At 50.1% G+C, this 12,986-nt stretch overlaps 2 protein-coding genes across 4 annotated transcripts in view; one reads left to right on the top strand and one right to left on the bottom strand.

The window, feature by feature from the left end:
- Window positions 1-3,179: 3,179 nt before the first annotated feature.
- Window positions 3,180-10,829, top strand: ZNHIT3 (zinc finger HIT-type containing 3). Its single transcript, XM_037070435.1, has 5 exons — window positions 3,180-3,331; window positions 3,464-3,495; window positions 7,404-7,490; window positions 8,488-8,571; window positions 10,265-10,829. Exons 1-5 carry the CDS (start codon window positions 3,246-3,248, stop codon window positions 10,444-10,446), a joined length of 471 nt encoding a protein of 156 aa, XP_036926330.1. The 5' UTR covers window positions 3,180-3,245; the 3' UTR covers window positions 10,447-10,829.
- Window positions 10,830-10,855: 26 nt separating this feature from the next.
- Window positions 10,856-12,986, bottom strand: part of MYO19 (myosin XIX) — a 32,614-nt gene continuing 30,483 nt past the window's right edge. For all 3 annotated transcript variants that reach the window (XM_037070425.1, XM_037070426.1, XM_037070424.1), the window contains exons 25-26: window positions 12,541-12,843; window positions 10,856-11,421 (exon numbers count right to left, since the gene is read on the bottom strand). In XM_037070425.1, the coding sequence (XP_036926320.1) occupies window positions 11,293-11,421; window positions 12,541-12,843 (432 nt within the window). In that variant the 3' untranslated portion in view covers window positions 10,856-11,292. The remainder of the gene's footprint in view (window positions 11,422-12,540; window positions 12,844-12,986) is intronic.

Genomic DNA, 12,986 nt, shown 5'->3' with positions numbered 1-12,986 from the left:
TTTAGACACGCAGGCCACCAATCTTTCAATGTGGTGAGAGGGCTCCTACCTGGGCCTGCTCCCGGTGGCCCCTGCAGTGGCCCCTCAGTTTTCCCTCATTCTGCCAGCCCTGCTGGGTGTGTTTGGGTTCACATTCTTCCCGAGGAACAGGTGTAGCTAAACTCTGTGATGAGAAGCGGAAGCAGCACTTCTGGCTCGCTGCCTGAAGGCCCAGCAGGTTTGGGAGGTCCCTGCACTTCCTACAGGCCCCCACCCTTCCCCAGGGTCTAAAGGGCAGTCTTTTCTTACTGGGTGTTTTTCATGTGCTTGCAATGGCTGTCAGGCCAGCCAAAGGGGGCCGTGTCCTCCCTAGCATCAGAATTACCCTCCTCTGCATCCTTTCAGGGGGATTATGTTGTTGAGGACCCCGGAATGACTGTTTGTTAATTACCATGGTATCAGCTCTTTGGGTCTGACAGAAGGGACTTCAGTGAGCACCAGCTCCTTGATGAATGGAGTGGGAAACAAGGAATGGGAAGGAGGATGCTGGAGTGAGCTGCACACCAGAAGTTGGTCTTTGGGCTTTCTCTGGGCCTCAGTGACTTTCCTATCCTTCTCTGACCCTCTGATTTCCCATCTGCCTAATGAGTTTGCCAATATCCACTTTGCCTCTTGGGGTCACTATGATGCCCAGGGTGACTCTAGTTATAAATCTATGGCCATGGGGTCCACAGTATGGGGCTCATCTGGTGGGGTGGGGTGGGGCTAGACCTTTTCATCTGGCCACCACTGCACACACCTGTCCCACAGAGGTATGTCCCTTTCACAGGCTGAACAGCACTGCCCATTTTCAGACACTCAGCCAGGGAATACTGGCAAGCACCCTGGATAAGGAGTAGGGGCAGGCCTCAAGAGTCACTACGCACCCTTTTTGCCTCCCCTAGTACCTCATCTCTGTCCCAATCTGAACTGAGTTTGACTGATGCTAAGGAGGTATGCGTGGGCCCTGGGCTGCCAGGATTGTCACCAGTGAGGTTCTGGGGGAGCCAAAACGTGGCAAATCCAGTGTGGGCTTGGTCCTGGGCACTGGTGCAGCCATCCAGCTGCTCCTTCTAGTGTCCTACCAGCCCCTCTTTTCTGGACTAGTTTCTGCACCCGGGGCTATACCCAGCTTCTTTATGCTGCTCAGCATCACTGACATCACGATTATGATCAACCAACTCACTGGGCAACTGTGCCATTTACAGTCTAGGATCAAGGGCAAGATCCTAGACTCCCAAGTAGCAGAGCCCTTCACTGGGGACACCTTATCTCCCCTGCCTGCCTGGACATTGGTTGAGGGCTGCAGTTTTGGGCATTCATGGAAATTGGGGCTCATCCAGAGTGGAGGAAGAAGCATCCTTATTGGGAGGAATATGTATGGGAGGAATCCCAGGGACTGTCTCAATTCTCCTTCAGGTAGCTGGGCCTGCTGGTTGGGATGCGGGTGGGAAGAATCGAGTTCCTGGAAAGTGAATGGACTTTCTCCACCAGTTTCCCCACACAACTCATAGGACAAGTCTGGAGAGGGCATTGGAGATGCCCATAGTGTGTGACTGTCTACTACTTCCAGAATGGAGCACAGGAATTGAGTACTGTCCACTCTCCAGAGCCTTGTGGCCCCTGGGCAAACATTGGCATTCCCTGGGCCTCCTCAGGGAAGCTCGGATCTCCGAGGCAACTCCAGTTTATACCTGCTGAGCCAGACAAGCATTCCTGGATATTATTAGGCTAGTCTGGATGATGCCTGGGTTGGGAATGGCAGCTGCAGGCGAGGACCGCGCTGTGTTCTCTGGCGGCGGGGTCTAGGATGCTTCAGCACCGCGGGCTGGACAGCGCCTCTGGGGCAGGTGGGCGGCTCCTCTCCTTTCCGCTAGAATTCCGCCGCTTTTCGAGACCGCGGCTATTTGTAGCTCTGAGAGTGCGAGAGCACTTGCCGCCAGAGTCCTTACAAGTTGGGATCTCCTATGGGGCCGGGATGAGGAGCAGGGTTGCGTTAAAGTGAGACGCGGTCTGTATGTATGTAACGCCCCATCTCCTGACTCTGGCCCCTCAAGACATGTCACAACACACTTGCCGGAATTTACCTCTGACTAGTCCACGCCTCAGGACTCCTAGATCCAGTACCTCTTAAGCTGGGTCTACCTGGCTCGGCGACACTTATTCTGGGCCCCACTCCCTTGTGCAGTGGTCACTCTGCAGGTCGCTGGTCTCGGCCCTGCTCAGTCTCCCCACCTCCATCCCCGGGAAAGGCACAGGATCGGTTTTCCTTCGTGGCCCCGACGCTGCTCAGTGCTGGGCACACGGTAAAAGCAGCTCCCTAACTATTTGTCAGGGGACAAGCTTCGTTTTTCTTTCCTCAGCGAGGATGGTCTGGGCTGGAAAGCAGGGCGGGAGGGCAGGTTCTTGCACCAAGTAAGGCTGGTGGCGCTGGGAGTCGTGTGTCACAGGACCCAGCCTGCGGCGCCGATCTGCCTTGTCCAGAACTCGGACTGACGCGGTCTTCAAGGATGCTGGATTCCTGCCGCCAAAGCCGCCCTTTCTTTGCCTCCTCGCGGTGTACCGTCGGACTACAGGCTCAGGGAATTGTGCGGGGCTGGTCTTCCATGAAGCTTTTCTGCTCCCAGCTGCAGCGACCAGAAGTTGTGCACACATTCAGCTCAGGGCTCTGAAACGAAAGTGAAATAAAGAAGAAATAAGAAAGAAGGGGAGGGAGAGACAGGGAAAAAAAGCTTTAAAAAGGTATAGGCAAACCAGGCCCCCTCTGTTCCCTGGGTGAGTGTCTTGGACTGAGCCTGGGGTGGAAGTTGAGGCTGGTGGGCCGTCAGGCAGTCTCAGCTCCTGCTGCCTCTTGGAAGTGCAGGTGTTTCTCCAAGTTATAGGTAGTTTGAGGGTTGTTTGAAAAAGCAATTTCTGACTTTTGTGCTGACTTTAGAATTTAGCCGTAATGAAGAAGTCTAGTGGCTGGACTTCTCATTTACTAGAGGTGAGCAAATAACGTGTGTGGGAGACCAATCGAACCTGCAGTTACTGAGTGCACATCGAATATATCGACTATCTACTTGTCAGGCCTGGAACAGTGAGCAGGAGCAATTCATTGCTTACGACCGCCCCTAAGTGCAGCTCGCTGATTGGTTCTGGTTAAGGAGGAGGAAGGAATGGCGTGCACGTGGGACCGGTGGGGGAGCTGCGCACGCCTGGAGTAGGAGGTAGTTCTCCGACTTGTCATGGCGTCGCTCAAGGGTAGCACTGTGGTCTGTGTGATCTGTTTGGAGAAACCCAAATATCGCTGCCCCACCTGCCGAGTGCCCTAGTAAGCGCCGGAGTTCGAGGGGGAGGGGAGCGCGAGTATTGGGCCGGGCAGGGGTGGCGGGGCGGGTGCTGGGCCTGAGGGAGGGTCTGCGCAGCCCTCCGCTGAAGCGCCCGGTGGGTTCTGTTGTTACAGCTGCTCCTTGACCTGTTCCCGGAAGCATAAAGGTAAGGCCCCTGCGTCCCCGCCTCAGCCCCGGCCTCCCTCGTGCTGGGCAGCTCCCACCTCCCGCCGCGGTGTTGGGGACACGGACACCTCAGGATGCGCTCACTCCGGGCCCTGTCGCGAGCGATCCTGTCGGATCCCCTGGGGAACTTCTGCCTGTGAATGCGTCTCCGGATTTTGAACAGTCAGACCCTTTCTTCTGCTCTACCTCTTCTCCTACGTGTCATCCGTTAATTGGGCTCTGGTCGGAAAAGTCTACCCTAGCTATTTCATCTTAGTATTCCGACGCAGCGCCGCTTATCGTTTGGCAGAAGCTGCGCTGGCTGACATTAACAAGAACCTTTCTTTCTTTTAAGTAATTCATTGCTAGAAACAATGAGGTAGATTTGTTTACAACCAGGAGCGATGTCCTCGGCTGTTAATGTTAAGTCTACATTTTAACTCTTCCCCAGTCCTGCGCGTCTTCTCAGCTCTCAGGGACCCTTTCCCAGGATCTCCTCATTGGTTGACTCTTCTATTTAAGCTCCTCTTAGTTTGCCTCTCCTTTCATCTCCTCCAGGATCTGGTTTACAAAGCAGTGTGTTTCAAGCCATTCCCCTCAACCTTCTCTTTCTTTCTAATATCTCTGGAGCATTTAAAAAGAAACCTTTCAGCTAAAGATACACAGAAGAGAAGAACAACTGCTTTGCTGGACATAGGTTTGGAGGGCTGAGTCTGGAACACCTCCTTCTGGCCCTGCATCCCTGTGAGGCCCCACTAAGAACCTAATCAGGAGCTCTTAACTGTGTTGCTACTGGGCTGAATTTTCTGAAATATAAATTTGAGCAATTCACTCTCTTGTTTGTTTAAAAAATGATTTATTTTTAGAGAATCAGGGGAAGGGAGGGAGAAAGGGAAAGAGAAACATCAATGTGTGTGAGAAACATGGGTCAGTTGCCTCTTGCACACCCCCAGCTGGGGAGCTGGCCTGCAATCCAGGTATGTGCCCCAGCTGGGAATCAAACCAGTGACCTTTTGGTTGGCAGGTCAGTGCTCAATCTACTGAGCCACATCAGCCAGGGGAGGTCAGTATTCTTAACCTGGGTATTGCTCTCCCTAGGAAGATAACTCATAACAATGTTTTTGTTACAGTAGCTGAGGAGGGATTGTTGTTATTTCTGGTAATTGGTATTGATTCTAATAAACATCGTGCAGTGTGTACCTTACAGCACACACAGCAGTACCCTTGCTGAGGGACACCTGCCTTAGGAAGAAAGGCAAATGGCTTGTGTGTGGCATTCTTTTGCTCCTGCTTTCTCCACCTGTGCCCCAGCCACAAATGGCTTGTGTGTGGCATTTGCTCATCACCATCTCTCCTACCTAACCCTACTTTAAGGGTCAGGTCTAGCCATAGATCTTTCCTGTGCCAGAAATGCTCTTTAACCTGGCAACAGCTGTCCCTCCAGACTCCTCTTGGTCTCGTCTCCCAGCTTTCTCAGGTGACTTAGATCAGCAGACCCTTTGCCTCTTGCCCATCTCTTTAATTGTTGACCTTAAGATTAAATCCCTCTGGGGTGGACCTGGTAACTGCCATCTGTGTATGCCCAGTGGCATGTGCACTTGCAAATTCAGTATCTGAAACTCCTGAGGAAATGCAGAAGTAACACCTGCTTGAGGGTAGTTGGTGGGGTAATAATACTGGTGGAATAATTTTTTAAAATATATTTTATTGATTATGCCATTACAGATGTCCCATTTCCCCCCTTCATTCCCCTCCACCCTGTACACCCACCCCACCACGATCCCCCCCTTTAGTTTATGTTCACATGTCTCTAGTTCTTTAGATTCTGTATTTACTATTCTCGCCCTCCCCCTTCCTATTTTCTACCTACCATCTATGCTACTTATTTTCTGTACCTTCTCCCCGCTTCTCCTCCTCCCACTCCCCTGTTGCTAACCCTCCATGTGATCTTCATTTCTCTGGTTCCGCTCCTGATCTAGCTGTCCTCTTAGTTTGCTTTTGTTTTAGGTGTGGTTGTTAATAACTGTGAGTTTGCTGTCCTTTCACTGTTCATATTTTTTATCTTCTTTTTCTTAGATAAGTCCCTTTAACATTTCATATAATCAGGGCTTGGTGATGATGAACTCCTTGAATTTGACCTTGTCTGAGAAGCACTTTATCTGTCCTTCCATTCTAAATGAAAGCTTTACTAGATAGAGCAATCTTGGTTGTAGGTCTTTGGATTTCATGATTTGGAATACTTCTTTCCAGCCCCTTTTTGCCTGTAAGGTCTCTTTTGAGAAATCTGCTGACAGTCTGATGGGAACTCTTTTGTAGGTGACTGTCCCCTTATCTCTTGCTGCTTCTAGGATTCTCTCCTTCATTTTAATCTTGGCTAATGTAATGATGATGTGACTTGGTGTGTTCCTTCTTGGGTCCAACTTCTTTGAGACTCTCTGAGCTTCCTGGACTTCCTGGAAGTCTATTTCCTTTGCCAGATTGGGGAAGTTCTCCTTTATCATTTGTTCAGATAGGTTTTCCACTTGTGGCTGTTTCTTTTCCCCTTCTGGTACCCCTATAATCCGGATGTTGGAACGTTTAAAGATGTCCTGGAGGTTCCTAAGCCTCTCATTTTTTTGAATTCTTGTTTCTTCATATTTTTCTGTTTGGTCATTTTTTTCTTCCTTCTGGTCCACTCCCTTGATTTGAGTCCCAGTTTCCTTTCCATCACTATTTGTTTCCTGTGCATTTCCCTTCATTTCAATTAGTTTAGCCTTCATTTGTTTCTCTAATTTGTGAGTAAAATCAATCAGTTTTGTGAGCATCCTGATCACCAGTGTTTTGAACTGTGCATCTGATAGGTTGGCCATTTCTTGGTCACTTAGAGTTATTGGCTCTGGGGCTTTGAGTTCTTCTTGAGTCATGTTTTGGACTGTTACATACGAAGAGCGGAGCCCTAGGTGTTCACCAGGGCAGGGCAACTCAGTCACTGGGTTGTGATGCTGTATGTGTGGGCAAGGTCAGAGAGGGGCATTGGTGGTCCCCTCTGATGCTTCCCGAAAGCTGCTGGGGCCTGCGTGGTCTGTCTCACTGCTCACTCCTTCGCTGGTTTATCTGCGCGCAAATGTGTGACCGTGATCAGCCAGCAGCCTTGCACCCTTGCACCCTCACTGGGTCCACCTGTTGCTACCCCACACCTGGGATCCACCCAGGGCTGCCTGGGCGCCTGGGTGCCTGGGTGGGGAGATCTTTCCTGCCCAACCCCGCTCTGCTGCTGGCTCCGCCCCTTTTATCCCCCTCTTACCCCCTTCTTACCTCCCTCTTACCGGTCTGGTTGAACAGTTCGTTGTTTTCGGACTTCCGTATGGTTCAATTTTCTGTGTTTTGGCTGCGTTTTTGTTACTAAAACTTTGTTGGCTTTAAACTTGGTTGTGAGAGGAGGCACAGTGTTTCCACCTATGCCTCCATCTTGGCGGAAGTCCAGGTTGAATGATTTATAGTTTTAGTTTGAAATGTTTTGTGGTGTGCTTGAGCGTGATATTGTTATGTTACAGAATTATATGCTCATGATTTTGTAATAAAAGATTGTGTAATAAAAAGGGGACTTATTTGTGCCAGATCCAGTAGTTTGATGCTGGTTGAAGTCAGTGTGCCACTTAATCATAATGAAAGTCCCGTGAGATTAGGCAAGGGGAGAGCTGACCTGGACAGGTCCTAGGGGTCTGTGAGGGCTTCTCCCAGGTTCAGGGTTGCTTGTTTTCATTGTACTGCCCCTTATTTGATCTCTTACTCCCTCTGCATCCATCTCCACCTCACCCACATCCCTTACTCCATGCACATGCTTCCCACCTAGATGCTGGCTTGGCGGGAAGGTGCAGCCATGTCACTAAAATGGAGGTGATGTGCTCCTGAGATTTGTGTCTTTTCCAGAGCAGTGCAATCCTGAAACTCGTCCTATTGAGAAAAAACTAAGATCAGCTGTTACTGAAAAAACTACAAAGCCTGTGGAAAACAAAGGTGGGTTAGTTGACTTCATACAAACCTAGAATGAGAGTTCAGAGAGAATAAGTTGAAAGAGGAGACCTGGGCTGGGGCAGGGGAGTCAAGAACCCTGTCTTCTTTGTGGAGAAGCAGCTCTCTTAGCCCAGAGCACTAGGAGTCAGGGCACAGGTAATACAGAGCAGCTTGAAGGCATCGTTCAGGACAAGACAGATGGGAGCAAGAGGCAGAGGGGAGAAAGACCAGAGGTGTGGTTTTGGGGTGCAGGGTGGGCCCTGCTGGTGGGAGCCTTCTGTAGTAAAGGCTTCAGTCTTCCTTCATGGACCTGGCTGGGGCTGTCAGTTCTCCTGGGCGTAGGTGGGAGGCTGCCTTTGGTTTAGGACACCCTGCTGCCATGGGGGGCTTCTCACAGCTTACAGTGGTGGCGGGCTGTCATCCCAGCCAGCCAGTCTTTAATACCTTCTGGGTGTCATGCACCATTCCAGGCTCTGAAAGCAGCCTCTTCTGGTGCCACCAAAGACGTAATGAACATTCACAAGGGGATTGCCCATTTCTGCCCTTGGAGAAACTTCCTTGTTGGGTTCAGGCAGTGCCGGCAACTCCTGCTCCTGAGGGGATTCACCTTAGCAGGTTTTTATGGAGCACACCTAGTTTATTAGCTCATCATCGGGCTGGAGCCAGGGCGAGGCGAGGTGGGGTGATAAGAATTGGAAAATCAGCCTCCACACGTAACGGCCACAGGGAAACACATGGTGGGCTATGTGTGTGCACACTAGGATGCATTTATTAAAGCATCCGGTTTTTTCATTTTCCTTCCCTTTCCTAAAAGAGGAGTGTTGGTATAGTCACCAGTTCCAGAGAAGGGGTTTGGTTTGCTTTGTCTGTACCTGCTTGCATACGCATTACTGTCACGTGTGTGCACGTACTTTTTTTAGTCTATTGGGAAAGTTGTTAAGGTCTGGCACCTGGGGTTCCTTTATAGTCCTAAGTATTGATTGTGTTCTGTATTCCTTAGATGACGATGACGACTCTGTAGCTGATTTTCTCAATAGCGATGAGGAGGAGGACAGGGTTTCTTTGCAGAATTTAAAAAAGTTAGGTAAGTCTGTGCTGTACTTACTTATTCTTTGTCAGTCATTGAGATACATTTACTCTGTTGTATAGAATGTGATTATTTAATTATTTATTTTTGGAGGGAGGGGTAGGGAGGGAGGAGAGCCAGAGAAACATCAATGTGCAAGAGAAACATCAGTTGGTTGCCTTTCACAGGCCCCCAGCTGGGGAGCTGGCCCGCAGTCCAGGCATGTGCCATGACTGCACACCTCTTGGTTCACAGGTTGGCACTCAATCCTCTGAGCCACACCAGCCAGGGATAGAATGTGTTTCTTAGTAATTACATACTTTAGCATGGCATGCAGAGCCCTTCATCCAGCCACAGTTCCATAAGCAATACAAGACTGGCCCTGGCTGGGTAGCTCAGTTGGTTAGAGCATCATCCTAATTTGCCAAAGTTGTGTGTTTCAGTTCCCGGTTAGGGCACCTACAGAAGCAACCAGTGAACACATAAATAGGGGAACAACAAATCAATGTTTCTCTCTCCCCGCGTGCTCCTCTCTCTAAAATCAATGTAAAAACATTAGCACAGGGCTTCTGTACTTCCCAGCCTGTCTACAAGACCCTTCCCTTGGCCTGGAGTCACACTGGCTTTGTGGGTGGACAGAGTTCTGTGCCCCGCTTTCGTGCTTTGTTCAAATGTTCTGTCCTTGCTTAAACTTGACCTTTTGATTCCATCAGAACTAGACACTTTTTCATCTTCCGGCGATTCTTAAGATTTTATTTATTTATCTTTAGAGAGGAAGGGAAGGAGAGAGATATCAACGTATGGTTGCCTCTTGTGAGTCCCCTGCTGGGAACTGGCCTGCAACCCAGGCATGTGCCCTGACTGGGAATCGAACCGCGATTGTGTGGATCGCAGGCCCTTGCTCAATCCACTGAGCTACACCAGCCAGGCCTGTGATTCTTTATAATACACCACTCACTGGCTTTCAGGGTAATTTGTCTCACACCAGTCTGTGGGGAGAGACCTGCATTTATTCCCATGTTCCTAGTGCTCCATTTGCAGTCCAGCAGTTCGTGCAGGCTGGGTAATCCCAGGACTTGATTTTTTTAGAGGGATGCAGGTGTTAATAATGCCTAGTATTTTTTAGGGCTGCTCATCCAGTTCCCATAGCAATTCTGTTACCTATATAATTAAAGGACCAGGATAGTTCCTACAGGTGGGCGTTATTTTCATTCCCATTTCACAGAGCCGGCCTAACAGGTGCTGCTTTGCACCCGCCCCCACGGCAGTGATTAGACTGAGGTTGGAGCCAGCTGTGGGTAGGTGTGAACAGTCCTGTGCTCTGTAAGGCCCCAACGGATGCTAGAGCCAGTTCACTGCTGCTGTTCCTGTTTCTGCTGAAGCGCCTGCTTAAGTATCATTCAGAGCATTTGGTATAATGGTCCTTGCCAACAAGTTAATGCTGTGCTTTGCATTTGTGGTAGTATTTTTTCTTAGCCCAAGGGGCATAAAGTTAAAGTATTTACAAAGATACCAAGAACAATAATCTGTGACAGCATTTAACTTGGAGATCACTTGATATGCTTTCACCTTGTTTATGTAACGTGTTGGGGTTCATTTGTGGATTTAAAGGTTAAGGGCATGCAATATATATTACATTTAAAGCATTTAGCTTTCAACCTTCTCCACCTGTTGCCACTTCAACTCAGATTGGCTTTCCTTCATTTTTAAGGGGAGTCTGCAGAATTAAGCAGCTTACTGCTCAACCCACACCTGAGAGAGTTGATGGTCAGCCTCAACCAGGGGGAAGACAAGGCCAAGCTCATGAGAGCCTACATGCAGGAGCCCTTGTTTGTGGAGTTTGCTGACTGCTGTTTAAGGATTGTGGAACCATCCCAGAATAAGGACTCTTAAAATGGACTGTCGTGCTGCTTGCTCCCTCTCGCAGGAGACCAGCTACCTGGGCCCAGAGCAAGGGCAGTGGTTTCCAGCACACAGGCCAGCTGACCTGGGGTAGGTCCTGCAAGTCTTCGCTTCTAGTGCTGTGGGCTTGGGCGTCCGGCGGATGGGGGTGGTCCAGGGGCAGACACTCAAGTGGTTGTTTTCAAGTTATTTATTTTTGGTACAGTTAAGGTGGATGTCGTAAATGATAATTTATCAAGTTTTACACTCATTTGAGTGACAACTTAGTGTTACTAAGTAAAATCAAGATGTGGTTCTGTGGCACATTGCACTGTTCATCATCCCTGGTTTGTGATCTGATTGCTTGAAATTAAATAAGTCAACAGCACATTAAATAGTAAGGTTTTGTTCCTCTTTAAGAAACTAAATGCAGAATTTCCCCAGCCAAAATTTTAGAGCTGATATCAAGCTGCCTGTTCTGTTCTTGGGGAATCAGTGTCGGGGGTGTGCCAGTGTAGTGACAGGCAACTCTCATTCTTGTCTGATTGGAGCTGGACCCGTGAAGGTGGTGAAAGTGTGAGCTTCTCTGTGGCCCTGATGGTTTTTGACCTGGATTTGGTGACTGCTAACCCTGACACCTGTCAGTGCCCGAGACAGCGGCTGGAGCCCCAGGCTTGTCTGGTGGACAGGCTGCAGCAGCCCTGGTTCTCTCTCACAGGCCTTGGAGTCACTGTGGAAGCCGTTTGGCAGCTTTCTGTTGATTAAATGTCTTTGGCAAGGCAGCTGGCAGGAAAAGGCATTGTAGAAACAAAGGCACGCAGATCGCCCAGCCAGGTGAGGAGAGAAGGTGAGCAGAGCTCACACGTGGCCCGGCCTTTGTCTTTCCAGCAGAATCTGATTAAAGCCAGTAACACCGTAGGACGAAGGTTCAGGGCAGATGTCAGCATAGCGCAGTGGAGACTTTCTGCAGTGAAACTTTATCGAGCCCTAGGGAGGGAGAGAGATGCAGGTTACCGCGGTCCCCAGGGGAGCCACCGCCTAAAGGTAGCTCAGAGCATGTGCTGGAAACACAGGGAGTGTGGACAAGCAAGCTCTGGCATGGGAGTTACAGTGTTTTTTTCCTCCTTTTGCTATAAGAGTGGCAAAGTCTAGAGCAGTGTTAAAATGTCAAAGCTCACATCCCTTCAGTAGAGACAGATGAGGAAATAGTAGAAGAGAGCTCTCCCCTCCCAAGACAATCGTCACAGCCCTAAGAATGCCTAACGTTGTCAAGGGGGATTTTACCAGGTTCTGGCGTACAGGGATTCCTCTGGAATGGCAATTCATGCTTCCCTTCCTTCTGCCTTGTCAGTATCACTTAACCCTTGTGTGTTAGCCTATTTGATATGCTGGCTGGCTTTTTCCCTGGCTGCCCATATAAACATTGAGCACTTGGACCACTGACTTGCCTGCTTGTTGCTTCCCTGGCTAGGAAATGAGCTACACCAAGCAACATCAGTTGGGGAAAACATGGTGCCGAATCCAGTGCCACTGGAGGGAGCAAGCTGTCCTCACAACCCAAGTTTTTTGCAAGTGGGACTAATTAAAAGGAGATGCTTTGCCCTGGCTGGTGTGGTTCAGTGGATTGAGTGCTGGCCTGCGAACCAAAGAGTCGCTGGTTCGATTCCCAGTCAGGGCACATGCCTGGGTTGTGGGCCAGGTCCCCATTGGGGGGCATGTGAGAAGCAACCACACATTGCTGTTCCTCCCCTCCTCTTTCTCCCTTCCCCTCTCTAAAGATAAATAAGTTATTACTTTTTTTTAAAAAGGAGATGCTGGGACACTTACTGGTAGTCTTTTAAAGTGATGGGAAAGCTCTGGAAAAGCCCAAGGTGTAAGTGCAGCCAGCTGAGAAGCTTAGGCTCTGGTTCCCCCCACCCCCCACCCCTGCAGGGGTAGGACAGCTGTCCTCCTGGCCTCCTGCCTGCTCCCACAGAAGGTTCCAGGTCTTGCCTCTTGCCTTCTACAGTGAGATGGGAGGGGCCCGAGCTGTTGTGGGCAGGACCGCCACGCTGCCACAGCTGGTGAGCTGCCATCGGTCCCATCACCTTCCCTTCACCACTTTACCTGAGGCAGCGCTCGGATGGACGTGACCCCATCCTGTTCGTGTGCTGTCCGGACGGGGGCGCTACTAGGGCTGGCGGAGGGGAGCTGCAGGCAGGCCCAGACCACCAGTTTCCTCTGAAAGCCGCGGACACCCATGGTCGCATTGGCCAGGACCAGTCCCAGGGGCCAGAGGCGGATTATTGCCCCCAGGAGCCAGGTCTGTGTCTGGGGCAGCGGGAAGGAGCCTGGGGAACGGGGAGCTTGAAACAAGTGTTTTTCTTCTACACCATCCAGCTCTTTGGAAGCAAGGAAGGCCATTCTGACCTTAAAAAAAGAATACCGATTTAGTAGCTCTAAATGGAAAACGGAAACCAAAACTCTTTATTAACTTGGCTGGTCAAGGCGCACTGAAGGGCCCCCCGCCATCCTGGCTGTGTGGCAGGCAGAACTTCATACCCAAGGCACCT

This window comes from Sturnira hondurensis, unplaced genomic scaffold, assembly GCF_014824575.4.
Source record: "Sturnira hondurensis isolate 20B ecotype Veracruz unplaced genomic scaffold, ASM1482457v3 Scaffold0018728, whole genome shotgun sequence".
Classification (NCBI taxonomy): Eukaryota; Metazoa; Chordata; class Mammalia; order Chiroptera; family Phyllostomidae; genus Sturnira; species Sturnira hondurensis.
Note: the sequence above shows the minus strand (reverse complement) of the source record. Positions and strands in the feature narration are given on the sequence as shown.

Coding starts and splice junctions, on each gene's coding strand:
- ZNHIT3 (XM_037070435.1), top strand. CDS start 3,246: ATGGCGTCGCTCAAGGGTAGCACTGTGGTCTGTGTGATCTGTTTGGAG. Junction 3,332..3,463: donor CCCACCTGCCGAGTGCCCTA/GTAAGCGCCGGA, acceptor CTGTTGTTACAG/CTGCTCCTTGACCTGTTCCC. Junction 7,491..8,487: donor AAAGCCTGTGGAAAACAAAG/GTGGGTTAGTTG, acceptor TGTATTCCTTAG/ATGACGATGACGACTCTGTA.